This window comes from Juglans microcarpa x Juglans regia, chromosome 4D (genome assembly GCF_004785595.1).
Source record: "Juglans microcarpa x Juglans regia isolate MS1-56 chromosome 4D, Jm3101_v1.0, whole genome shotgun sequence".
Classification (NCBI taxonomy): domain Eukaryota; kingdom Viridiplantae; phylum Streptophyta; class Magnoliopsida; order Fagales; family Juglandaceae; genus Juglans; species Juglans microcarpa x Juglans regia.
The window spans coordinates 31,152,119-31,177,196 of record NC_054600.1 but is presented as its reverse complement, the minus strand read 5'-3'; the positions used below and the strand labels follow the sequence as shown (position 1 = coordinate 31,177,196).

At 37.0% G+C, this 25,078-nt stretch overlaps 2 protein-coding genes across 2 annotated transcripts; both read right to left on the bottom strand.

Moving 5' to 3' along the window:
* Positions 1-2,549: 2,549 nt before the first annotated feature.
* LOC121260991 (small nuclear ribonucleoprotein E-like) lies at positions 2,550-8,370 on the bottom strand. Its single transcript, XM_041163123.1, has 6 exons — positions 8,193-8,370; positions 8,034-8,060; positions 7,804-7,866; positions 2,936-3,014; positions 2,809-2,854; positions 2,550-2,733 (listed from the first exon to the last, which is right to left on the bottom strand). The coding sequence occupies exons 1-6, from the start codon at positions 8,232-8,234 to the stop codon at positions 2,724-2,726; spliced, it is 267 nt and encodes an 88-aa protein (XP_041019057.1). The 5' UTR covers positions 8,235-8,370; the 3' UTR covers positions 2,550-2,723.
* A 2,179-nt stretch (positions 8,371-10,549) lies between these two features.
* LOC121260990 (conserved oligomeric Golgi complex subunit 3-like) lies at positions 10,550-24,293 on the bottom strand. The gene is given in 25 exon segments (XM_041163122.1): positions 10,550-11,028; positions 11,133-11,233; positions 11,373-11,498; positions 11,977-12,069; positions 12,782-12,898; positions 16,193-16,255; positions 16,346-16,432; positions 16,669-16,701; positions 16,787-16,903; positions 17,541-17,627; positions 18,803-19,022; positions 19,794-19,849; positions 19,851-19,883; positions 20,119-20,211; positions 20,298-20,402; positions 20,623-20,724; positions 20,823-20,885; positions 21,032-21,098; positions 21,261-21,346; positions 22,180-22,257; positions 22,652-22,747; positions 22,880-22,954; positions 23,043-23,087; positions 23,637-23,843; positions 24,011-24,293. Coding segments are annotated over 25 exon segments (2,370 nt in total). The 5' UTR covers positions 24,098-24,293; the 3' UTR covers positions 10,550-10,895.
* Positions 24,294-25,078: the final 785 nt, after the last annotated feature.

The following is a 25,078-nucleotide window of genomic DNA, read 5'->3' as shown; positions in this document are numbered from 1 at the left end:
TGGAAGAGGCGACAACGCTGAGTGGCGAGATTTCTGTCGAGCCAAACAACCATCAAATCAACTAAGGGAATTTTCTCATCCTGGTGGGCTCCCTTTTCGTTATAATTTCGTTGTCGAATATCTTTTTAAGCATATTTTGTCAATCTAATGGCTTGTCAGCATGCCCGAGAGAATGCTTTTGCTTCACATGGGAATAAGCGAGCGAGGCTCTCTTCTTTAACTTAATTTGTAAGTACTCTTTTGTTAGTAAGTAAAGTGATCTTACCAGTTTTGAATATGGTTTGAAAAACAAAGCTTTCAATTACCTTAAAATTGAAGAGGGTAATCCAGCTCTAGCCTAGTCTAAAAAAAGACTTGCATGTCTATATTAATTATTGTGGATACATGAGTTCGTCGAGACTAGCTTGCAGACAAGGTAGATGTCGTAACAATAATATATTTCCAATTGATCGAACGTTCATATATAAATTCTTTTTCACTGATACCATTTTTCATGTTGGCTAGCTAACATGATTTAATTCCAAACCAAGGTACTACAGATTAAAGTTAGTTTGGTTTCTTATACTCTCCGAGTGTCCCATCACTTTTTTTCATGTTCTGTGAGAATATTTGCCTGCAAATACACATAAATTCATCCATCAACAAACGCTACCCCTCTGTTTATCTGTCATAATCGGACCCACACCGAGGATAAGAAAGGATAAGAACCCTAAAAATCTGCATGAGGTGATAGCACAATAGATAGTCTTGGTGGTGGATTTCCTTGAGTCCAAATCTCAAAATTTGCAAGCCGCTGTGCTTTTAAGTTAACCACAGCCACGTCGGATTGCAGGAATTATCCTTCGTTTAGTCGAGGTTTTGTTCAAGGAGAAAGTGAATGTGAGCGTGTGCGCACACTGTAAAAAGTATATCTTATGGAAATATTTTTGGTAAAGTAATAAGAATAAACTCTATGTTTTCTTCAATGTTATCCTCTATTTCATAGTCAATGATGACAACGTTGTCGCGTAGCATTCCTCATGATCCTAAAATATACCCTCCTTAGACAAAAAGCCCGAAAATATATGGAGTTTTATGTTGAAATCGCCGTTCAAATGATTGAGATTCGATGTGTTCTTCATGTTGGTTTAAAACAGCACTGTTAATCCTACGCATGAGTACGAAGGAAAATCTCATTCCATTAAAAATATCTGAAGGTTTAAAACTGCATGCTTGTCGGTGTGGTGGCGCCCTACAAGGAAGTGGGTGATGGGTCCTCTCAAAATTTGGGTTCTCCCATAGCAAGTTCTTCTGTTTCTTAGAACAGAGAAACAAATTCAAACGACTTACAGACATATTGACAATGATAACAGCCTATGACTTTGTGAATACCAGTGCGGCTATCGGCACAGTGTCTCACTTCCAAATCTTCGTCCATTTTAAAACTTCACTCATCAGTACTACTCATCCAAGGCATCCGCCAACAAGATTTACCTTAAACCTCTCACTCCATCGCACAGATATTTCAGGCGAGATGGTTCATTTCTCTCCAACCAAAGCAAAGAAAAAAAGAAGTGCTCAAAAGGCTATGGAATAAGGCAGAGCGCACCCAAACAAGCTAGAAGAAAAGGAAAGGAAAAAAACAATACAATTAAGCATATATATTATGTCGTATTACGTTGGACGATAGAAGGGGAAGGATATGATATGTGTGGAGGATGAGTCAGTAATCGGTGGTAGTAATAGTGACTAAGAAACAGACAACAAAAGGGGTCAAAGCACTTGCTTCCCCTTTGTCGGACAGGTGGTATACAAAATTTTAGGAGAGGACAAGGGTGCACCAAAACACCAGATTCTTGACCCCGCCGCACCAGTCCAACCCTCATTCATCCTAACTGGGTCCCTGCATTTTCTGCCACAGGCCACTCTCTTCCCTACACCCTGACCGACTGCCTTGTTTCAATCACAACAACGCTCTCGAGCACCGCCAGTAGATAACTCTCCCTTTTCTTTCGCTTTTTTCCCTTTTCAATCATTCACTCAGTTATGGGAAATAATTCCATATGACAATTTGAACCTAGTTTATCAATTTTCAGTTTCCAAGCCCAACATTTTAACAAAGCGTTATCAATCTTCTCTTCATCGCGCATCACTGACAACAAAAAATTGCCAGCAACGCTGGGAATAAAAACTGACGCATAGCGTTAGACACCTTGTAGAAATGACCAAATTGAATCATCAAATGCCAGTAAGCATAGGGCAAAATTATCTCCATGGGCTTCATTATTTCTTGTTAGATGATCTCGAAGTTAAAACAAACGGTGTCCTTTAAAGCAATATGAATATATCAATTGATCTCCTAATAAGAAAGGAAAAGTTAGTAGCACGGTGGGCCAATAACATGATGAAAGCAAGGCAGCATCTCATTCAGTCGATTTTTCTTGTCTCATTTTAACTTTTCATAGGAATCCTGATTAAACCAGCATAGGTTTTCTGTCTATGGACCAATCTAGATTCTCAAAATGCAAATATAAGCATAGCCAACCGAGCAGAAGGCAGCACAAACCATGTAAACGAGCAACAGTTGCGTCTAGCTAGTCCATAGATGTAGGCAAAGATAAGTTGATTAATCATACATGACGTCCAGTAGTTCCATCTAACATAGCAGTAAACCAAAGGATGCTAGACCTCCATGTAATTGAAAAGGCAACATAACCCGATTTATACATTTGCTGGAATCACCATCATTTTCCCCTGTAAATTGAGATGAAAAGCATAAAGATAGATAGATAGAGAGTGAGATGCAGGGGCTGTTTTGGTTAAACTTACGTGTTCATCATCAGAGTTATGTTGTCTCCCTTGAGAAGAATCCGCCCTGAACAAGAGACAAACCATTTCAGAACATGCACATTTTGGAGATGAATAGAAAAGATAAAGAGTGATAAAGATAACTCACCTAAAGATTTTCTGCTCTTCTTCTTAACGTTGACTTCTTCAGCATCATCCAGAACCAAATTCATGTACTCATCAAAGCCCTGTAAAACACAACACACATGAACGTTTATTAGGTTACAATTACCAAAAGTTGCAAGAAATCTTACTATCTCTCTCTTAATGAATTTGCATCTATTAGATGTAAGTCATACTAAGTTGACAATAATCAAGACTTCTGCAGAAAATTTAGGCCAGCAACCAAAGAAAAATAAATCCACGAGATTAACCGATAGGAGTTGCCAAACAAACAAAAAAAGATTCAAAACATGATATTGCTTTCTTCTCTGTTCCACTGGTTGCCTATGTGCATGCTTTACACCAGCAGCATGTAAGGTGCGGGACAATTCACAAAAATAAAACTCATTTTGATCTCATGATCTCTCTGAACGGATGGATTAGAAGAGCTGGTATTTGGAGTGTATTAAGCAAATAAGATACATGGTTGACATGGCGCTTTCCTTTTTTAACAAGTAAACAAAGAATTTATTGAAAACACAAAAGGCATAGTACAAGTACACATGAAGAATACAAGAACAACAGACCAGAAACAGAAAAGGAGACACAAAGAAAAAGGAAAACTCAACATGTTAAAATCTCTAGAAGCTGCCCAAAGGAACAAGGTATGGAATCTATGGTTGACATAACAGTGATACACAATCCCAAACAATGGGACTGATAGACCAAGAAGCTAGATCAAAGCCTCGTCTAGAAAGCTTAGGCAGAACTAATCAAGAGCATGAGTGACTAATATGATGTAGGATAGAAGTGAGAACAAGAAATAGAAGCAGAATAATAGCAAACAAAGAGGAAAAGACTGAGAAAAGATAAGAGAAGAGAAACCAGAAGATAAGAGAGGAAGAAGAAAGCAAAGAGAAGGGGTTGGAAGGAGGGGCTGTGAGCGCTCAATTCTCAATTCTTCAAAACTGACTCTGATGTTTCATTACAAGCATTTAAATAGGATAAATAACACAAACCCAACCTTAGAAAGTCTATGGGATAAAGCCCAAGCCCATTAATACAAACCCAAATAAAACATAAGTAAAATGACCAAAATAACAATAATAAAAGATGTCCTCATCAACTCTCCGGGGGTGGGAAAAACTCGACTCCGTTGAGTTAATAAAATAGGCTGCAATCAATCACCCAACCATAAGCTAAGCGGTTGAGCAAGCTTCTTCCGATGCCCATAAACTTGTGTGAGTGGAGGCCTGAACCTGGTTCCCCTGGAACAGGTGGATGGTGACTCGGGCGAATGAAAAATCTTACTGACTCCGATAAAACTCCAATAAATATGGATCAAGCTGCTGAAGTGTCTCTCTGGGAATCCAGGTACAGTCGGAATCAGGTCAATCTACTCAACGAACAAGGAAACGCTAAACCTCTCCATCATTGGTCAACACAATCCGTTCATCTAAAATAGCATCAATTTTATCTTTGTATGCTGTGATAGATGGTATTGAAGTAGGAGTGACAGAAAGGTCAGGGTCAAGTTTCACAGATGGAGGTAGAAGAGGATCATTGGAGGAATTGAAATGACCAGTGTAAGCAACTAAGTCCTCAACATTGAAAGTATGGTGGCAACTAAAATGTGATGTAAGATCAATGACATAGGCATTTGGACTAACACGCTTTAAAAATTTAAAAGGATCAGCACTACATGCCTGCAATTTGGAAACGGATCTAGGTGGACGCCGTTCCAGTCTAATTTGGATCGTGACATAATCCCCAATATGCAAATCAGCTTGAAGTTTATATGATGCATTACTGGCTTCAAGTTGTTTATTGATCTCAATATGCAAGTCATGAAGATGTTGTAAAAATGCTTTAGTTGACACAGACACACTAGCATATGGGGACATGAGAATAAGGCCTAAAGGCTTCCTAGGTTTATAACCATGAACAACTTCAAAGGGACTCATGCCTAAAGACTGATTCACAGAAATGTTACATGCAATTTGAGCTGTAGGGAGGATCAAAACCCAATCCCAAAGATTTTCCTGGACCAGACATCTTCTGAAATTGCCAAGACTGTGAACTTCAGTTTGACCACCCGTCTGAGCAGGGGCCACTATTGGAGACTCCAACAGGACCTCCATAACAACCACAACAAGCGCAACATAATCACCCACGAGTGTATGCTCACACTCCGTAGGGCTAATGATATTTAGCCCTTTTCGTTCCACAATTTTCTTTACTTGTTGTGAACCAACAGGTTTTGGAGGTAACAGATTAAGGTGAATCTTCTTTCCATTAAACACAAAGGAACATGAATTGGATTGGCCATAGATGATTACATCCAAGTCGAACAACCAAGGTCGACCAAGAATGATATGACCGACATCCATAGGAATGACGTCACACCATATATGATCCTTATACTCTAGGAACTGGATAGGCGCTAGACAACGCTCCTTCACAGCTATGGAAGAGGTATCAACTCAAAAAACACTATACGGCTGAGGATGAGGAACTGGCTTCAACCCAAGACGTGACACAGTAGCCACGGAAAGCGCATTAATGCAACTACCACTATCCACAATGATTTTACAATCCTTATCATTGATTTTGATATAAGTATGAAAAATGGCATGACGACTCCAATCATCAGTATCTTTGGGCTTGGTAAGGGTACAATGAACAACACTTAACCGAGGTGTGTCGAGAACAAGGGGCAAAGAACCTAGACCCACAGAAGGGTCCGGATGCAACCTACAAAGGTATCTTCATCATCACCCAAATCACCAAACTCTTCAAGCTTAGGTTCACAGACTTGATCTTCTAATGGCTCATCAACAACACCCTCATGTTCTTCAATGACCAAGGCTCGACTAGGACAATTGGAGGCAATATGGCCATAACCCTTATAGTTGAAGCACTGCAAGCGGGAGGAAGTCTTAGGAATTTCAGGACCTTTACCCTTATTTTCTAGTATGGGAGGAACATTAGATGGGGGAGGCCCTAGGAGAGACTTAGGGGGAAGAGTGGATGTTGGGGTGATGGATGGGCGGTTGTCACCACGCTTTCCATACGGAGACCTGGTAACCGACTCATAGTCTCATACTAAAGAATAAGCGTGGTCAAGAGTAGTGACACCCCGGAGGACAAGCTCGCGCCTAAGATCATCTGTTAGGCCTTGTCTAAACCTACTTAAAGGGCATGGCCTCATCCTCAACTACATGGCATCTCATTCGGAACTCATCAAATTGAGTGACGTACTCAATCACTGGCCGGTTGCCCTGTGTAAGGGCATTCCATTGTTCCAATAAATTACCCCTGTAAGATGGGGGTAAGTACTTCTCTTGAAGGTGACGTTTCATTTCTTCCCAACTCCCAACAGGAAGCGCATGGCGCCTCTCAAGAAGATCCTCTACACTTTCCCAAAAGAGTTGGGCAGTGCCAGTTAATTTCAAGCTGGCAAATTCAACTCTCTGATCCTCAGGAACCCCATACCAAGTAAAGAAACGATCCATATCCTTAATCCATTAAGTAAAAACTCGAGGATCTAAACAACCATCAAAAGTAGGGGCATCTAACTTGATGTTTCTAAATAAGCGCTCTTCATGACGAGTAGGAGATTGAATGTATGCATGGTTTAACTCTACTTATAAAAAAAAAATGACGAGTAGGAGACTGAGTACCCTGACGGTAATAGTCTCGTCCATGCTCACGATCATAATCCCTATCCCCACGATCACTTCTAAAGTGCTGTCGACCACCTCGTCGACGATGATGGTCTCTATTATGAGACGCTTCAGAGTTGTTAGATGAATGAGGGGTTTCCTCAAAATTGTTCAACCTAGCAGCTAGGTCCCTGTTCTCCTCACAAGTAGCAGCCATCTCAGTTTGGACAGCCGCTAATTGAGTCTGTAAATGTTGCTGGGTAATGGCTAGTTGAGCTAATTATCGAGTGAGGGCATCAAATTGGGAGGATCCATGGTAAAGGTACTGGAGCTAGGGGTGACAAGACAACCGCTACGCAACTGCATGCAATGCAACACTCACTAAATGCAGTGCAATGGAGAGATCAATGAACAACAAACGCAAGCAGTGAAAATATCAACCTGATTTATTTCTTTATTTATTTTTTTTGGGATTAAGTAAATTCAAATACGGCAAACAACTAATGCTGATATTTAAAATAACAAAACAAAGACCAAATACCAATCAAGAAAATCCAATCACACAGGATTGAATTTTTTTATTTTTATTTCTGGGACAATTAATGAAAAGACGAAAAGCAAAGGTATGAACTATGAAAATGAGAGAATGGGAATACAAAATCTAAAGACTGAATAAAGAGCAAAAACTCTCATTCCCAAGCAATGTGAAATCTCATTCACCACCTACCCTTATTCTTATTATATGGGGTATCGAATATATACACTAATTAGTAACCATTCAAATAGCTTATGCTGCTACACATTCCACATTAGACATCTATGGTAACAAATCCTGTTTATGTTATGAAAATAACAGAATAGTGATGAATAAGATAACTCTAAAGACATGAGGCACCAGTAAGCTCAGAAATGTCACCAAGGGATCATGACTCCCATAGACATCATGCTTGAGCTTTTACATAAAAACCAATAATTGGTGAATTGTGAAGTGTGAAGTGTCAAATATAAACTGTAAGCTGCTGCCAAATCAACTGATAGAAAACTAATTCTCATTTGTGTGTTAAGTAGAGCAATAGATAAATAAATGAGAATTTCAGAAGTATGGAACAGAAAAGAGAGACCACGATATCTCCACCTAATAGAGATAAAGTGGATCAAGAGAGGACCAGGGGAAAAAAGAAAAACATATAAGCTTAAATATAACACTTACAATGATCCGGCCCTCAATCCTCAGGTCTCGCTGCTCAAAAAGCCATATTTGAATGCGAGCTTTCTGAACCAATTCCAATCCCCCCCCCCCCCCCCCCCCCCCCCAAAAGAGCAGAAATTAGCCAACACTCGAACCACCCATCATGAAAAACCCATAAGAAAAAAATTACCGATCAAAAAAAAAAAAAAACCATAAGACAAAAATCACTCCAAAAAAGAATAAAGGCTTACACTCTGAAGGAACCTGAAAATCAGGTTCTGGCGCCGCAAGAACCCCGGAAACCAACAGGAAAACCAATTAAAAAAAGATAACAGTCTTTGAACATAGAAAGCGTAAGCAAGCCCTAGAAAAATATTAAGAAGGGAATGTGAGCGGATAAATGAGCGTACGATGGGCTGGGTCATGATCCTCTGAACTTTTGTGCTTGCCATGGCTGCGGAATTCGGCGGTTCTTCCTGTTACACGGATTCGACTCGAAGAAGTGCAAAACCCTAGTGGGGAAAGCGTTTTCTATCCGACGAGACGAGGTTTAAGAGAAATTTGCAGTTTAGTACTCTAGTTATGGCTATTTTCCAACGAGAGTCCTGCTGAGTGCTGACGACAAATGTAAATGTATTTTTTTAATTATTTTTTTATATATTAAAAATGTATATTTTAAATCAAATTATGCTATTAAGTGTATTTTATATACAGAATAAAATTTTTTCTTGATTATTATACATCCAATAAATTTGATTTTGTAATTATTGAGAGACTTTATCTTATCTCGTAAAAAATATGTGATGTTTTTATAAATAAGACCTATACTTTGTAGTTGATTGGTTGAAAATACTAAAGACGTAGGTCTAGAAACTTTTGCATAGTTACTTTCAAAAGTTACAAATAAGACCTGTACTTCGTAGTTCTTTTTTTAAATTTTTTTTTTTTCATAGTTACTTTTGATTGGTTGCATAGTTATTTTTGCACACTAAAGACGTAGGTCTCTTAAATAATATTTTTCAATCCATCTCATTTAATTATTACAATTTTTTTAAATTTTTATATAAAATAAAATAAATAATTTAATTTTTTTAAATTTAAAAAAAAAATAATATTTTTTTTAATTTTTAATTTTATTTATCTTATATTATCTATAAAAACAAAGAGATGCTCGCAATCAACCTGTATTTTCTCTCTCCGGCTTGTTTTCTTCGTTTTTTTTTTCCCTAAATCATTTAATAACCTGTCATATTAATTGACATAAACAAATAATAATAAAATGATAAATAAAAAACTTATTTGTGTAGTTTCAAGTGATTTGTTAGTTCTATTTTACGATAAAAATAATTTTACAATCTTAAAAATCACACAAAGTCATGTCACTCTCTATATTTATAATTTTTTTGTGACTAAAGTATTTATAATTTTAAATGGATGTTTTATTTTTAATAAAATTTTACAATTATATTAATTAATTTTTTAAAATTAAATATAAAGAAAAATATAGGTGTTTCGAAAACACAATTGAGGTTGTCAGTAGGGGTATAATCTGTCCATCATTTTTTGTCAGATCGGACCATTAGCTATTGATCCATTTGGTCCGTGAATATTTCTTTTCATATTTTTTTTTTGTTTCTTAACAGAAAAATTAATATAAAAAATTAACTAAATTAGTAAAATTAAAATTAAGTGTGATCTCTTTAACATTTTGTATATACTTAATGAATATTAAATAATTTCATTGTATATATAATCAAAAGTGATTCATTGGATAGAAATTATATAATTAACTAATAAGTGAATATTTGCGACAAGAAATGAATCCTAATCTTAGGACCGGTCTGGTCGATTTTTTTATTCTGGACCAATAGTCTTACAATCCTAGTTGTCATGAAAAAGATACCATGCATTGTTTGGTGTAATTGGAAAAGGAAAAAACTATTTGAATTGAGAAAGCTTATCGACAAAAGTGATAGATTTTTTTTAATTAAAATTTAAAATATATTAATTTATTAATTTAAGTGATATGAATTATATGTTCTACATATCGACCTTATTTACTACTGAACAAATTCTATTGTATAATTAACTCTGAATCAATGTTTTGAATACCGTACCGGATGTCGTACCGGTCAAAGCACTAGAACGAAATATTTCGATACCAGTACCGTTTCGGAATAACATTTCAGGATAGCGTTTCAGAATAATCGATATATAAATAAATGATATATATAAATATATTTCAAAATTATATTTCAAAATAAGTCTATATATAAATAAATTATATATAAATACATATATATACATTATAAATAGTCTAGTCTAAATTAAGGGTTAAAAAATAAGTTTGTAGTTTAAAAAAAACGAAAAAAAAAAATACAAGCTAAAATTTAGGCCGGTACATGCCGAAATTGAGACCGGTACAGTCGGTATTTGAACCGGTATGAAACGAGTATAGTACATATACCGGCTAGACGATCGGTACAAAAAATTTCAACAGTACCAACTGGTACGGTATGAATTCCAAAACACTGCTCTGAATCCCTTAGTACTACTGAGTCAGTAACCATTTCTCCATCAAGTTGGAGCAGAGAGAAAAAAGTAACCGATTGGCAAATTTTATTTTTTATTTTTTATTTTTAGTTAGTGATTAAAGAAGTGTTTTTAAGTATATTGATGTATTTTTTTATTTTTAAAAATATTTAAATGTATTGGCCGACTCTTGTGCTGCATACTCCTGTTGTCAATTTCTGGCATAAATAGTTTCTGGTATAACTTGTTATCTCATCAATTTCATATAGTTAATATACTGCCAAAAACACTATCATGATGCAAGAATTATCCCAAGCAATATTAGTATATGAAGTGATTGTTTATGGAGATAATTAACAGCATAGTATGTCGAATTCATTTCCTATTTATCTACCAGCAACCAAATAATATGACTTGATATGGATTCTACCAAAGAAAAACTATAGATCATGATGTGCCTCCATGTCGAATTCATTTCCTATTTATCTACCATCAACCTCATGGTTCCACAGCAAGAATAACGCTCAAGATCATCTTACTGATGGAAATATTTGGCATTAGGAAATTCGATGGTCTTCACCTTATAAGAGATTATCAAGTTGTGTTTGCAGATCCTGTATCGACACCATATTGATGACGCTTTCTATCTCTTCAGTGGAATATTCTGCTTTTAGCATGGACTGTACTTGTACGTGGGCTTCCACAATGTTTGTTCTATAATACCCAAATAAAAACAAAAACAAAAACAAATATCAAAGTGTACACACTCTAGATTGGACGAACAAATTGCCAACTATGCGTTTGAATCATTAACTCACTTTATTGGTTTGAAAAGTATTGTCCGTGTTGATGTGTTCTGCAGATATAGCTTCATCTTTGCCATCACTGTTGGCAACTCTTGCTGAATAGCAGCACTTACCTGTTTAATATGAGATATATCATGTGCACGTGCATGTTACCAACCACCCTCATGTTTAATATAATTCCCATTTTCAAAGCAAAAATCAGGAGAACTTTTTAAAGAATGCTCCATAAACATAATTGCATGATTTTGATACCTTCTGAATAAGTTCAGCCACCTTATCTGGAGTAGCAAAAGCTTGATCCTTAAGTGGTTTGGCCATAACTGACTCAAGCTTTTGATTTTGATTGCCGGAGGATAGGGCAAATTTCACAGCTGTCACCTATAAAAACAAATTTGAAACTTTTTTAGACTTTATAGTTCTTCTAAAACGACAAAGTATGACTCTGATTGAAACTCCACGAAAACTAAAATTAACATACAAATATGCAAAAATTTTAATCTCTAATGATTACTGGCAATCGTGGTTAGGCAGCCCACCCACACCTTAATACTGCAAATCATCAGTGGAGTAGGTTTTTATATACATTTGTGGCGCATTAGTTGTAGACTGATATGAAGTCATCTTTGAGACACAAGGTTAAGAGAGATGAGATTCAAGAATGTACATTTCTCACTCTTTCCCAGAAATGAAGTCACGTCAGTTTTTTTTTTCCCTTTTCAACAAGTGCAGATCTGATGGACTGAGTCGACTGACTCCACACTTGAAATCCAGAGCCTCGTGTCTTATTAGCTAGCTAGAAGTTTCCAGCATTATATTCTGAATTCTAACTACTTAAATACTGATGAAAAAGACAAACCTTGGTAACAAATGAAAGCATAGGATCCACAACTAGCTTAGTGACTGACATAATGAACTCCTCACAAGTGACTTTTAGGCTTTTTTCAAGATCCTGCAGATAAATGAACTACCAAAGTAAGGGAAATGGCATTACAAAGAAATAGTTTGATAAATTATCAATAATAGTTCCAACAAGCATCATGGTATTGACAGAACTTGAAACAGAACTGACAACCACCCATCCACAAAACTTCAGTTATTCCCTAAAATCATTAGTTTGTGACATAATTAGAAGAGGAACAAAGCAATCACCATGGTTTAGAAAAAAATATTATTAGCTAATTGAATAATCCATAAGGAGCACAAACGAGAGACTGACAAAAGACGCACAAACTAATGGTACCAACAGCCTTCAGTAACTGAAGCATTCATAGAAAGCATAAGCAGTATGACTATCAATTTTTTGATAAGTAATAAATCTTTCTTGGTAAGTGCAAAAGGCACAACTATGGTACATGGAGTATGACCGTGAATTCTAACAGCATAGTAAATTTTTATTTATTTATTTATTTTCTAGCGAAAGACGCAGAGAAAATTGCACATACAGCTTAAATTCCAGAATGACTTCATAAGAACACAAGTTACATGTCTTCATTTGAGGCACACTTGTTCATTCCAATAACCTCTTTTATCAGCAAACATTTTTTTCTCATGCCTTCCAAACATACCATAGGAGTGGAAGTAGTAGATGCTGCCAAAATGTCAACAAAGGAATGTGCTGTACAACGAATGTAAAGATTGTGTTGCAAGGCAAACTCACAAACCTTCTTTGCATCTACTTGACTTTCCAAAACTCTGGGAGACAAGGTCCTTGCCAAAGAAGTTGATCTTGACCAGTCAAATAGTGAAGCTTGACCTCTAAGAATACGTCTTAAATGTTCCTGACAGTGGAATCGACAGGGTAAGAATATCCATTACAGTGGAAGATAATATAAATTGTCTAATTAGAAGAAAACACGAAAAAAAAAATAGGTTCTTTACTTCCGATCTTGAATGTACCACATTCTAATTTATCTAGTAATTGACCACTGTCCTATTCATTCATTGGTAAAAGGACCCAAATGAAGAAGGAAAATGATAGACATAAGTCTATTTTACATTGTTGTAAAACTCAGTTGTAAGAGTATCATTATTTTACAAAAATGTCATTCATTTCAAATAGAGTTGTAAAATAGTTGTAAAACAGTTACATCTTTATCACTACTCAATGAAGAATGGAGATCACACTATTAAGCTAACAACTAAACTACCACATTATTTAGTTCATAAAAATTTATTTCAGAATCAACACAACAGAAGGCCTTCCGGGGTCCTTTGCAAGCTAGACATGAAAAAGGCTTATGACCATGTGTGTTGGGACTTCCTCTTCTATATGCTTAGAAGATGTGGCTTTGGAGATAGGTGGTGTGAATGGGTTAAACATTGTGTTTCGACTGCTCGGTTCTCGGTATTAGCCAACGGAAAATCTTGTGGTTTTTTTCAAACTTCGAGGGGTTTGCGTCAAGTTTTTAGCCGCATGGTAGAGGTTGTGGTAGGGGGGGGGGGATTTCTTGCAAGTTTTTCGGTGGGAAACAATAGTAATGGTGTCAGCTTCATCTCCCACTTACTTTTTATAGATGATACACTCATCTTTTGTGATGCCGTTAGTGAACAGATCAAGCTCTAAGGGCGGTTCTGTTGTACTTTGAAGCAGTATTGGAACTCAAGGTGAACTGGGGGAAGTCGGAGTTGGTACAGGTGAGGGATGTGAATAATATTGTTTCTCTAGCAGAGTTGTTGGGTTGTAAAATTGCCTCTCTTCCTATGAAATATCTTGGACTTCCTTTGGGGGCGTCATTCAAGCCAAAGAGCATTTGGGATGGGGTGGTAGAGAAGATTGAGAAAAGACTATCGGGGTGGAAGAAACTATATCTATCAAAAGGAGGGAGATTAAGGGCTTGTTTGCTTTCAGAGATGAGATGAGATGAGATTAAAATTAAAAAGTTGAATAAAATATTGTTAGAATATATTTTTTAATAGTATTTTTGTTTTGGGATTTGAAAAAGTTGAATTGTTTATTTTATTTTGTATTGGAAGTTGGAAAAGTTGCAATGATTAAATGAGATGAGATGAGATGAGATGTTTTTTGAAAGCAAACGAGGCCTAACTCTTATCAAAAGTACCCTCTCCAATCTCCCCACTTACTATCTTTCTTTCTTTATTCCCATTACCGGTGTGTGTGGCAAACCGAATTGAAAAATTGTTTAGAGCATTCTTGTGGAGTGGCATGGGGGAGGAAACTAAATTTCACCTTGTAAGTTGGCCAAGGGTGAGTTGTCCGATTGCGAATAGTGGGTTAGGGGTAGGGGTGTAAACCGGTCGGTCCGGTCCGGTCCGGTGATGGACCGAAAATATTCAGTCCATCACCAGACCGGACCGGACCAGACCGAACACACCATAGGGACCGGACCGAAGACCGAAATTTATGTAGTGTTTGGACCGAAACCAACCATGCATTTGGTCGGTCCAGTCCGGTCCGGTTGGTTTCTCCTGTCCGGACCGACCGGTTTACACCCCTAGGGGTGCAAAATTTAAGTACTTTTAATAAGACACTCCTAGGGAAGTAGTTGTGGAGGTATCAAATGGAAGAGAACTCATTGTGGAGAGCGGTTATTGATCACAAGTATGGTAGTGTGTGGGGGAGATGGTGCTATAAGGAGGGTAGGGGGTCTTATGGAGTAAGTTTATGGAAGTTTATTAGAAAGGGGTGGAACACTTTTGAAAAACATATTAAGTTTGAGGTGGATGATGGAGTAAGAACCCGGTTTTGGTTCGATGCTTGCAGTGGGGAGAGCCCTCTTTACACTGCTTTTCCAGTTGTTTTAATTTTGACAGAAAATCATCAAGCAGCAGTTTCAGATTTGTTGTGTCGTGCAAATGGGATTGTAACTTGGAATGTCATTTTTACTAAAAATGCCCAAGATTGGGAACTTGAAGAAATTACAAATTTTTATAGCTACCTGTATTTAGCAAAGTTAGGAAGTAATGGAGGTGATCGTATGTTGTGGATACACCGGGGGGGGGGGGGGGGGGGAGTTTACTGTCAAATCTTTTTATAAGGCTTTGACAGTTCAACAGCCCACATTCTTTCTGTGGAAGAGCATTTGGAAGGTTTTAGTGCCGTCTAAAGTTGCATTTTTTACTTGGACAGCTACACTTGGAAAGATATTGACGGTTGATAATCTAAGGAAGCGGGGTATGGTGGTCACGGAATGGTGTTACATGTGTACAAGGAATGAGGAATCAATAGATCACTTGCTTCTACAATGTGAGGTGGCTGGGGAGTTATGGGCTGGTATTCTCAATAGAGCTGGGTTGAGCTGAGTAATGCCTAAGAGTGTGGTGTAACTACTAGCATGCTGGAACAGAAGGCACAATAGCACTCAACTGGCAGCGGTGTGGCGAATGATACCTTTGTGCTTAATGTGGTCTTTATGGTCTGAAAGGAATGATAGGTGTTTCAACAACAAGGAGCGTGCAGTGTGGGAAATATGGAATTTATTTGTATTCTCTTTTACAGTGGTTTTCTGCTATTGTACTGAAGGGTGGGAATGTCCATGAGTTTCTATCTTCTTTTCAGCTCACTAGAATGTAATTAGGTGTCTCACTTTGTATACTTCCAGTGTACTTGGGCATTGCCTAGTTTCATTCTCTTCAATAAAGATTTTACTTATCAAGGAAAAAAAAAAAAAAAAGAATCAACACAACAGATTCCAGCCCCCTGCAATAGCCCTTTGATTCCTGTTTGACCTTACCAAAGTGAAAAATACTTCAAACCTTGTACAAGCCAAACAAAACAAAGAGAGTCCACTCTAGGGCCTAGAGTGGAGAGAGATGGACGCATGAAGTGGGCCTTACAGAATTTGTCAAGCATTTAATGCTGCCTGAGAATTCACTAGGAGTGTCAAACATTAATGTTGTAAGGTGTCAAACATGAAGTCCAAGACCAAAAATTGTAATTATAATGCACAAGGGCATGTATTTATTTGAAATGCAAGAATGGAAAAGCAGAAAAAAAAAAAAAAAAAAAAATTATGTACTCCACAGGAGTGTCAAACATGTGACTTATTTGCAAGCAGAAACAAGAAATAATAGAAATGCTCTCAAGTCAATGAGAGCTCTAGCCTGAGAGATACCAGCAAATGGGAGAAATCCAGTTCCTTGTGTGTAACTGAAAATTCGATATCGAAGGGTGCAATCTGGAACACAATGGTTGTTATTAATCATTTCAATAATATTGCTTGATGGAATAAAAACCAGGGAAACACAAAAGAGAGAAGAGATATGACCTGCTCCCTTAAAATAAGAAGATGTTTTATGAGGAAGAGCTGCCCATCCATCAATGATGACCTCTTTACAATGAGTTTGCTTGCTTTCTGTAGCGGATGGAAGTAAGAACTAATTAGAAAAACACATAGAAAAACTGCTACACATAAAAAGCAGTTGTTTATTGACATGCTCGAATGGGCGTCATAAAAAGTAAGTCAACATAGGAAGCCTCCTCATAAAGAAAAAGATGACACAGTAACTAAAAAACAATAACTTGCACCGATATGGATAACTTCCCAGTAGTGCATTCTACTAAGAAATAATTGTTCTTTAGCATACTTACTTGGATTGATATGGAGCAAACTTCTACAGCTTCCTGATAAAAATACCAAGACCAAACTTTCAGAGAAGTGTAAGAAAGGGAATTAAAAAGATGAATAGCATAGCAAATATTAAAATACCTGTGCTAGACCTGTGAAAACTCCTGGCTCTAAGCGGCGATATAACTTTGAAAGCAATGATAGAGTTTTCTCAAGTGGTGGATACCAAGTTTTAAATACATCTGGATTTTCCTCGGCCTACAGTTTGATAAACAAGCAGGAATAAATACATCTGAGTCAACATATGCAGGCAACAGCCACAAGAGGAACACAATATACATCGTTCCACTCTGACCACTACCAAAAAGAGAGGTGCGACTTCTGCCAAATCAGCATGTGGATAACACTCCTACAAGTTGGACACCCAACAGGCATCCAACAGAAGGATTAACGAAGAAATTTCTAGTTCACTGCAGCATCCCGATTCCCTACAGTAATCTCATACTGTATTTCTTCATCACATATTTCAAGTGAATGAAGTGCCTTTATTGGCATGCCATCTATATCTATATCTATATATATACACAAAAATAAATGTGTGTGTGTGTGTGTGTGTGAATAAGTTGCCAGCATTCCATGCTATTACTTACATCCTGCCTGAGGGCATCAAAGAATAAATACATGAATTGCCAAAATTATTAATAAGATTGTCCAAATTTGCAAAGAGACTCTAACTTTAATATGCAGGACAACAGAAACTGCATGAGTGAATCTTTGCCAAGCAACACAAGTCTTATAGTCATATGCTTTATATGTGTGTATATATATATGTATATATGTCTTATAGTCATGCTTGTTTATACAAAGCTACAAAAAGCAGTTCAAGGCACATTACAACAGTAGCTTCTGATTCATTCTCAACAGATTGTTCCAGCTTCACAGGGTAATCCAAGTCTTCATCAGAAGGCAAATAGTTTGCTATCTACATAAGAAAAAAGCAAAAGCTTCAAAACCAAATCAACATATATCAAGAAATAATGGCTTCCACAGAAATTCAGGATGGAGAAAGAGAAAAAGCACACTACAAAACTGATCTTAGCACAGAAGCTATCTTAGAGCCCAAGGAAAATGAATATGCTGTCCAACTCTTAAGCGTTTTATGCATTTCACTAAAACATGCCAAGTCACAAACGTCAGGTACAATAGAATACACAACTCCAGATGAGTAAAACCACCTTTTTAATCCCTCCATGAGCCCATTTATGGTTTCTAAGCCTATAACTCTGTAAATGTATTCATACATACTTGCACAACACTCAATGCTACTTGTAACCGATCACTCAATCCAGATTCAGTATTTTTCCCCCACAAACTGAGGACAATTTATGATCTAACACATACCAGAGAGATCAACAGTATTAAATTTACCAAAATGACCATCAGGTAAATGACCATGTAGGAAGGAATTAAGTTTTCCCTTTTTATTTAGAGAAATGACATATGCATGGAAGGAATGCATGGAGCATACACAGACGAAGGCAAAAAAAAAATTATTATTCATCTCTGTTCACATGAACAGTCAGTAAAAGAGTTTTGCTTTCATCTGTGCATGGTCCATGCATTCTGTCCATGTTTGTAGCATGACTCTTTAATTTATCTCCCCACCGATTTCAATGGCATGAGTTTTTATGACTTCCTTGTATCCATAGTATAACAATGGCGGGTGTTGTTCTTGTATACGCCCTGTGTACTTGACTATGCCTACTTTCTATCATCGATAAAATTATTATTTACTGATCCAAAAAAATTTATCTCCCCACCGACAAGTGAAAGCTTCAATGCCGACTTATCAAAAAAAAAAAGGAAAGCCACAATGCCTCAAAAGGCATCAACGCCCAAGACCATCTTCATATTCAATTAGATAGAAGGACACATAGAAACACCATCATCGTAGAAGAAAATCAATGCCGTCTCTGACTAACACATGAAACAAGTTTTTTTTTTTTATGAGTAAAATCCCATGACTCATGTAAAGAAATCAGGTGAACAAGCTTTCAGAGCCGGCCAGCAAGAGATATGCTGATTTTTTTTCTTTTAAAAAATGGTTGGTATATACACTGCAGTATTAATGAGTAATGGATCAAGAATAGAAAGTACCTCATCACGAATATGTGTTCGAGCACGAAAAGTCAACCTCTCATGAACATCTGCTAAAATTCTTTGTAATGTTGGGCGTAGCCCAGCTAACGGTTCACTCCGCCTATTTAGCTGTTCTCCCAAGACTTCAGCTTTGAGGATATCAACAAGTTCACACAGAAAATTGATATTTGTTTCATGAATAAGTTTTGGGCGGAGTGTGTCATATAAATATGTAGAGCTGCAAGATAAGTTATCACTGTCACAAGAATTCAATATGATCTGACGATGAAAATAAACAAGCAAAACCTATGTTGAATAACTCCAACGTCGAAAAAAGATCAGAAGTATAGAAATGAATAATGGATTTCTACTGTAGGTATACAAAGAAGGTTACATGCCAACAACTTTCCAAAGTTGTCTGATACTTCAATTCTATGGAAAAAAAAGTGGGAAGAACGAACAAAAAGATAAAAAATAAATCAAAAAAATGGTGATCTCCTTAGGACCTTAAACCAGAAAAGACAACTTATGTCCCAAATTTAACAAGCAACAATAAGAGAACTCCCTCAGACAAGTTAAGGGAACTTTCTTTGGCCAAAAAGAAAAAATATATTTCCTAGTTTTCATGAAAACCCAAAATTAAAAACATTTAAGGATTACTTAATGTAATATAATAATCTCCCAAATAATGTACTGAATTCTAAGAGATTAAAGCACCCGTGGATAAGTTTCCATTCAAGATCATCCAATATAACCTAAACCTGAAATTTCATTTCTGAGACAATGAGTTACTACTTTCATTCATTGCTATACATTTTAAAATAGTTAAAAACACTAAATCTAAGCTACTTATCAACCTCAAAAAAGTGAAAAGAAAAAGATAGGAAAGAAAAGATGGAGGGGGGGAAGGAAAAAAACCAACTATGGAAAAAAAGGCTTGAAAACTATTTTTTTTTTTTTTATAAGGCTTGAAAACTTTTTGATAAGTAAAAATAGCTTCAAAACTCACAGGGGATCTATTAAGGGAGCCAGACTTGAAGCGTCCTCAGAAGAAGATGGGAAAAAAATGATCAAAGAGCTGATGTTCAAGCTGACAGACCTGCAGTTCATAATAGTGTCAATCAAAGGACCCAGAGAAAAGGAAAGGACGCAAAAACTCAATCAACCAAGATTTAAACACAAGTTATTAAGTTAGAGGCCTGAGACACCAGCAAATAAAATATTGGCGACAGAATCTTGTCATATAAATGCAATTCCTCAAACTTGCTTTAATCAACAAGGAGATACAGGATCGACTACAGCTATTCCCATTTGTTTATCAAAATCAATCCTACCTGCATTAGATATGCACATCCAGATCTAGTTAATGATGGCAAGGACTCTTTCTTTGCAAATTCAGATATCCGTTGATGCACTATGCCTCTTACCTGGATAGCATGAGACATAAGAATCATAACCAACTGACCAACTAATGAAATAATAAAATTATCTTCAAAACAAACAATCAGCTCACCAAGGAAAGCCGCTGTTCACAATATAATCTGTGGCATTCTGCAAGAAGTTGAACATATTCTTTCCTTGATGATCTGCTTTCAATTCCCTCCAGCACTGGCTTAAGCTGCAAAAACATATAAGCTTAAGTTGCCTCCAGACAACAAAGATCTAGAAAGATCAAGTTGTAGCACAAATCCTATTCCCAAATCAAATAGATCCTGGTAGAGTTAAAAAGATTTACGTTTTTTTATGCCCGACTTCACTCACCGGTGTAGTGGGTAGTCTGGAATTAGATTTTTCCGTTCATATAACAGCTTTATTTTGAAGCCAAAGAAAATGGTTACCTCACTTGCTGCTGCTTTGAAACGAACATATATAACAGACGCCTCTACACCTTCAGAGACAGCTGTTTTTCCGCTGCCACTAGATCGGATTGCTGCCTGGACCTGACAAAGGGAATAACATAACTGAAGCCTGAAACCTCTACCATCTACCTATGTATCTGTGTGTGTGACAACCATTCAAGTGCATATGCTCAGTTCACCTGAGAAGAAGCACTTTTGAGAACAGAAAGTACATGAGAACGGATCATGCCCAGAGCTCGAGACTGTCAAACATGTAAGTTTCTTATGTTATTGGAAGTCAAAATAAATCATAATGACAATAGTTTCACACCCTAGAAAAGGATGGAAACTTTGGTTTTCACCCACTCAATTACCTCATAAATGTTAACATCAGAATAATTTGTGTTACCTGAAGTTGTCGAAACTTGAGCAAGTAAACACTGGATTCTAAATACTCTGGATTGTTTTCAACATACCTAAAATAGGCACACATTTAATAATGGTAAAATAGCACTGCGCTGTTACCTACAAATAACAATAATACAGTGCCCCAACTACAAACTCACAAGGTTTTTAACCAAGTAATGCACAACCTAAAAAATTATAGAAAATCACTGATGTATAAATCATCCACTTACGAAATGCACTCATCAAGCTGCTTCAGCAGAGGGACAAAGTTTTCATTTCCAACGTTCATATTTGGGGAATAAAAATTTGAAGAAATCTGCACGTAGTGGTCAAATTAGATAAACACTTTGCATAAAATTGTTCAAAACTGTTATTTCATGTATGTATGCATGTATATATGTAAATAAAACTCATCCAGCCATGAAGGATTGAAGCCACAACTTCAACCACTGGCAACAAAGCATATAGGAGCTCTACACAAACTTCAAATGATAATATTCAGTTTGATTCAAGTTTGCATAGCTAAAATTGCCTATTGTTACTAAAAGAAAATAAATAATACGTAGAAATTGGCACATGCAAAAGCTCCCATATAAGAGAAAGTGAATAAATAGTTCCAAACACATTATTTTAGTGTTACAAACAGTGGTCAAAAGTAAATAAGAAAGGAAGACACAATTTTAACAAATTAAGTCTGTCAGCAGTAGCAGTTGAGGATTCTTTGTTTATGAGTTTTCCCTTACATAATTAATAATGATGTTGGTTTCATAATCAATATTGTATTACATAGCTACTGTATATCTTATCACAAAAGATACGAGAATATTTTTATGTACAAAAATATACATGATTACTGACCTAGTTTGGAGGTGACTCAAGAATTCCTTAGAGAAGCACTCTACTTTTGAACATGTAGAAGATTGAATAAACCAGAGTGACTATGGAAGAGGTTTTGACAGATGATGATAACTTTATTTGTAGGAAGCTGCTAGTTTTTACATATCAAACTGTTGTTCCAAACCTTTTCCCATCACTTGATTAATATTTTTATTGTGGGCCTCTTCTGTTGAATATTGTATGGTACTAGACTATTAATTGAGAGATTTAACGCAATCAGAAACTCTAGATAAGATAGCATTCAAACCTTACATTCTCCAATTCATCAAAGTACTTGAGTTTACTACGAAGTGCTTCTGCAAACTCAATCAGTCTTTGCTTCTCCATAACCTGCAACAAAAAGGGTAAAATGAGAAGACAGATTGACTATTTCAACCAAACAGCTTTATTGCATAAGGTAGTTTGTGAGGTGTGGCAAAAATTTCAAATCCAGAATTATCATACGTCCAACATAACACAATCAACTAACGCAAGCAACATTAACACTAATCATGTTTTCTTTTACTGCGTCTCCCAAGGGTAAGCAATAAAAATAACGCGATCAACTAATGAATTTCCTTTACATTTTTTAATGCCGAGGAAAAGGACCATGCTCAATCTTTATCATGTCAGAATGAAGCCATATTTGAGTTCTCAGGACTTGACATTAACATTTACACCAGTCAACAGGTATGCGAGTGAAACATTGAAAAAAAGAAGGATATGAAAGGAGAGAAAAACACACCAGCCGGTCACATGCATCATGAAGAGTTTTAGTCTTTGTAGCTACTGCTTGATGCTGCAGCTGTAGTTCATCAAATAAAGCCAGGGTGTCATCCACCTGCACCAGAGGGAGCTCAGACATCTTAAAAATAAAATAGTTCACCACTGTATAGTCAGAAAAAAGTTCTGTGAAAGAGTCAATCAGCAATGGAAAATTTGGTAACACGATAGATGTACATAATAACCTTACCTGGCCAAGTAAACCATCACATGTCTGTATGCGCTCTGTTAAAGTGGTTACATATTGTTGATATTTCTCATCTGTCTAAGGATAGAAAAGAATGAGGTGGAATTAGCAATTATTCACACTAACGACAAAATTAATCATGTTACAATGGGAAATCATAACTAACCTCTGACTTCATAGACGACTCAAGACCAGTAAACCATTTGTAAAACTGCAACATAAAGGAGAGGCAGATGATGCAAAGCAAAAACTATAGATGTAAAGCTCAGTTACCACGGAACCAAACAATCTATCGATACAACTTCTATCAAACGCTCGTTTGGGACCAAAAGAAGAGGAATGATTAAAATTTAACAGGATCAATTTGAGGTAAGTTGTTCCCTATTCAACAATATACTCTTAAAGATCTTGGCTGCTTTCTCCTTGTTGAAGCAATGGTGACATTATAAAACGAGAAGCATAGTACAAATCCTTAAAGAACGAGGATTGATTTTAACCCCACATTGTCAAGACTCTACCCGACAAGCCACAAAGCATGAATCGGCCAAAAGCCCCCAAAGGTGCTGCCCAAAGATCCATAAATATCACAGAATGCAGACGGGCGGAAAAAACAAACATATTGCATGAGAATGGGTATAGCAGTGATCTTGTGCAAGAGATATGAGCAAGATCTTAATTAAAGACTAATAAAGAATGCCGTCTGAAGTAGAAGCATAAGCCTTAAGATGTAGATAAGAAACGAACAAGGATACGACATTACCTGGTTTGTATTGACCAAGAAAGGTTGGATAGCAGGGCCAGAATCTTGGAGAGGGGTGTCCTTAGCGGAAACGGAAACGGAAACGGACAAGGCGTTGTCCGGGTGGGAGACATGGTCTAGTGCAAGATTGGGCGGAAAGGGTCGTTCCGCAACCGCATGAGACAGCGTTAGAATTGCTGCTTGTTGCTGATCCGTTAGGGGAGTATTCTGCGCCACCGAAGAAAATTTCAAACAGAGGAAGAGTTTGCGATCATAAAGAAGCGCACAGATCCAATACCAGCAAAGCAAGATTTCGGATTTAAAAATGTAGATCTTGAAACAACAAAGCTCGATATCATATATACAGCAAAGAAGAATAAGTCAATCGCATATACCTGTTCCCAAGTTGAGGCGAAGTTGTAGCCTTTAGAAATTGCTCCCGATTTCGGAAGGGTAGGAGCGCTTAGTTTCGTGCTTGCCATTTGCACTCTCGGTCCTTAACTTCCCTGCTCCTCCACAACAAATCTCATTCGTCAGCTTCAACTCTCAGTCCTCGGAAAATATACCATAGCCGTCCGGTGGCTGTAAATCAGAGCGTCCGCCGATGAAATCGGGTTCTTGAGGGAAGAGTACGTTTGGGAAAATAATAAGCGAAGGGGATACAGTCCAGAGGGCTAAAAACGAACCTTCGCCGCCTTGTCGGTGCCGTTAACGTCTGCTTTTTAGTGAGATGTGGTGTGGGGACAAATTGACCATCAGATTTGGTATTCTCACACGTGGCATCCATCCGATTAAAAGGGAGAAAACCGGCGGATCTCAAACCGTATGGGAGCCACTCCGACATGCGTTGCAATCCAGAATAGGCGCATCTGAAAAAGCGACATGTCGTAAGGTACATTAGCGTGCAGTGTTGAGGCCCAACAACATGTTAACTTAAGAGGGTGGGAATAAAATTTGCAGCCCAGGAAAGAAGTATATGCCCCAACTGGACAAGATTTTGGGCCTTTTATCCACAAGAGAAGGTAACGACCAAAGTAAGTAAGAGGGACGGATGTACGTAAGGTCACCAGCTTTGTTGTGACGCACGACGTCAACTTCAGGATCTTTGCACTGGTGTCCCATCATGTCAAGTGAATCCAAAGCCGCCGTAACATAAACAGTACGCCGAAAATTCCAGACTTCTCGTCTGAGGTAACGACAATCTATGAATCTAATGAAACCACAAAACATGGTTTTATATATGGAAATTGGAATCCATTGACTGCTAATTTAGGCTTCTAAGAGGCTTCTTCTCTGACTTCTCATACTCTTTTCTCTATCACGCAAGACTCTCCACATAGGCTAGGTCGCACGAACAGCTGAATTTATAAAAAAATTTAGTTTTTTTTTTATTATTATTTTTTTAAAAATATATTTTATTCTTCATTTTTCTCAACCAATTATTTTTTTTCTTTTTACGGTCT

Coding starts and splice junctions, on each gene's coding strand:
- LOC121260991 (XM_041163123.1), bottom strand. CDS start 8,234: ATGGCAAGCACAAAAGTTCAGAGGATCATGACCCAGCCCATC. Junction 7,867..8,033: donor TTTTCAGGTTCCTTCAGAGT/GTAAGCCTTTAT, acceptor GAATTGGTTCAG/AAAGCTCGCATTCAAATATG. Junction 2,855..2,935: donor GAAGAGCAGAAAATCTTTAG/GTGAGTTATCTT, acceptor TCTCTTGTTCAG/GGCGGATTCTTCTCAAGGGA.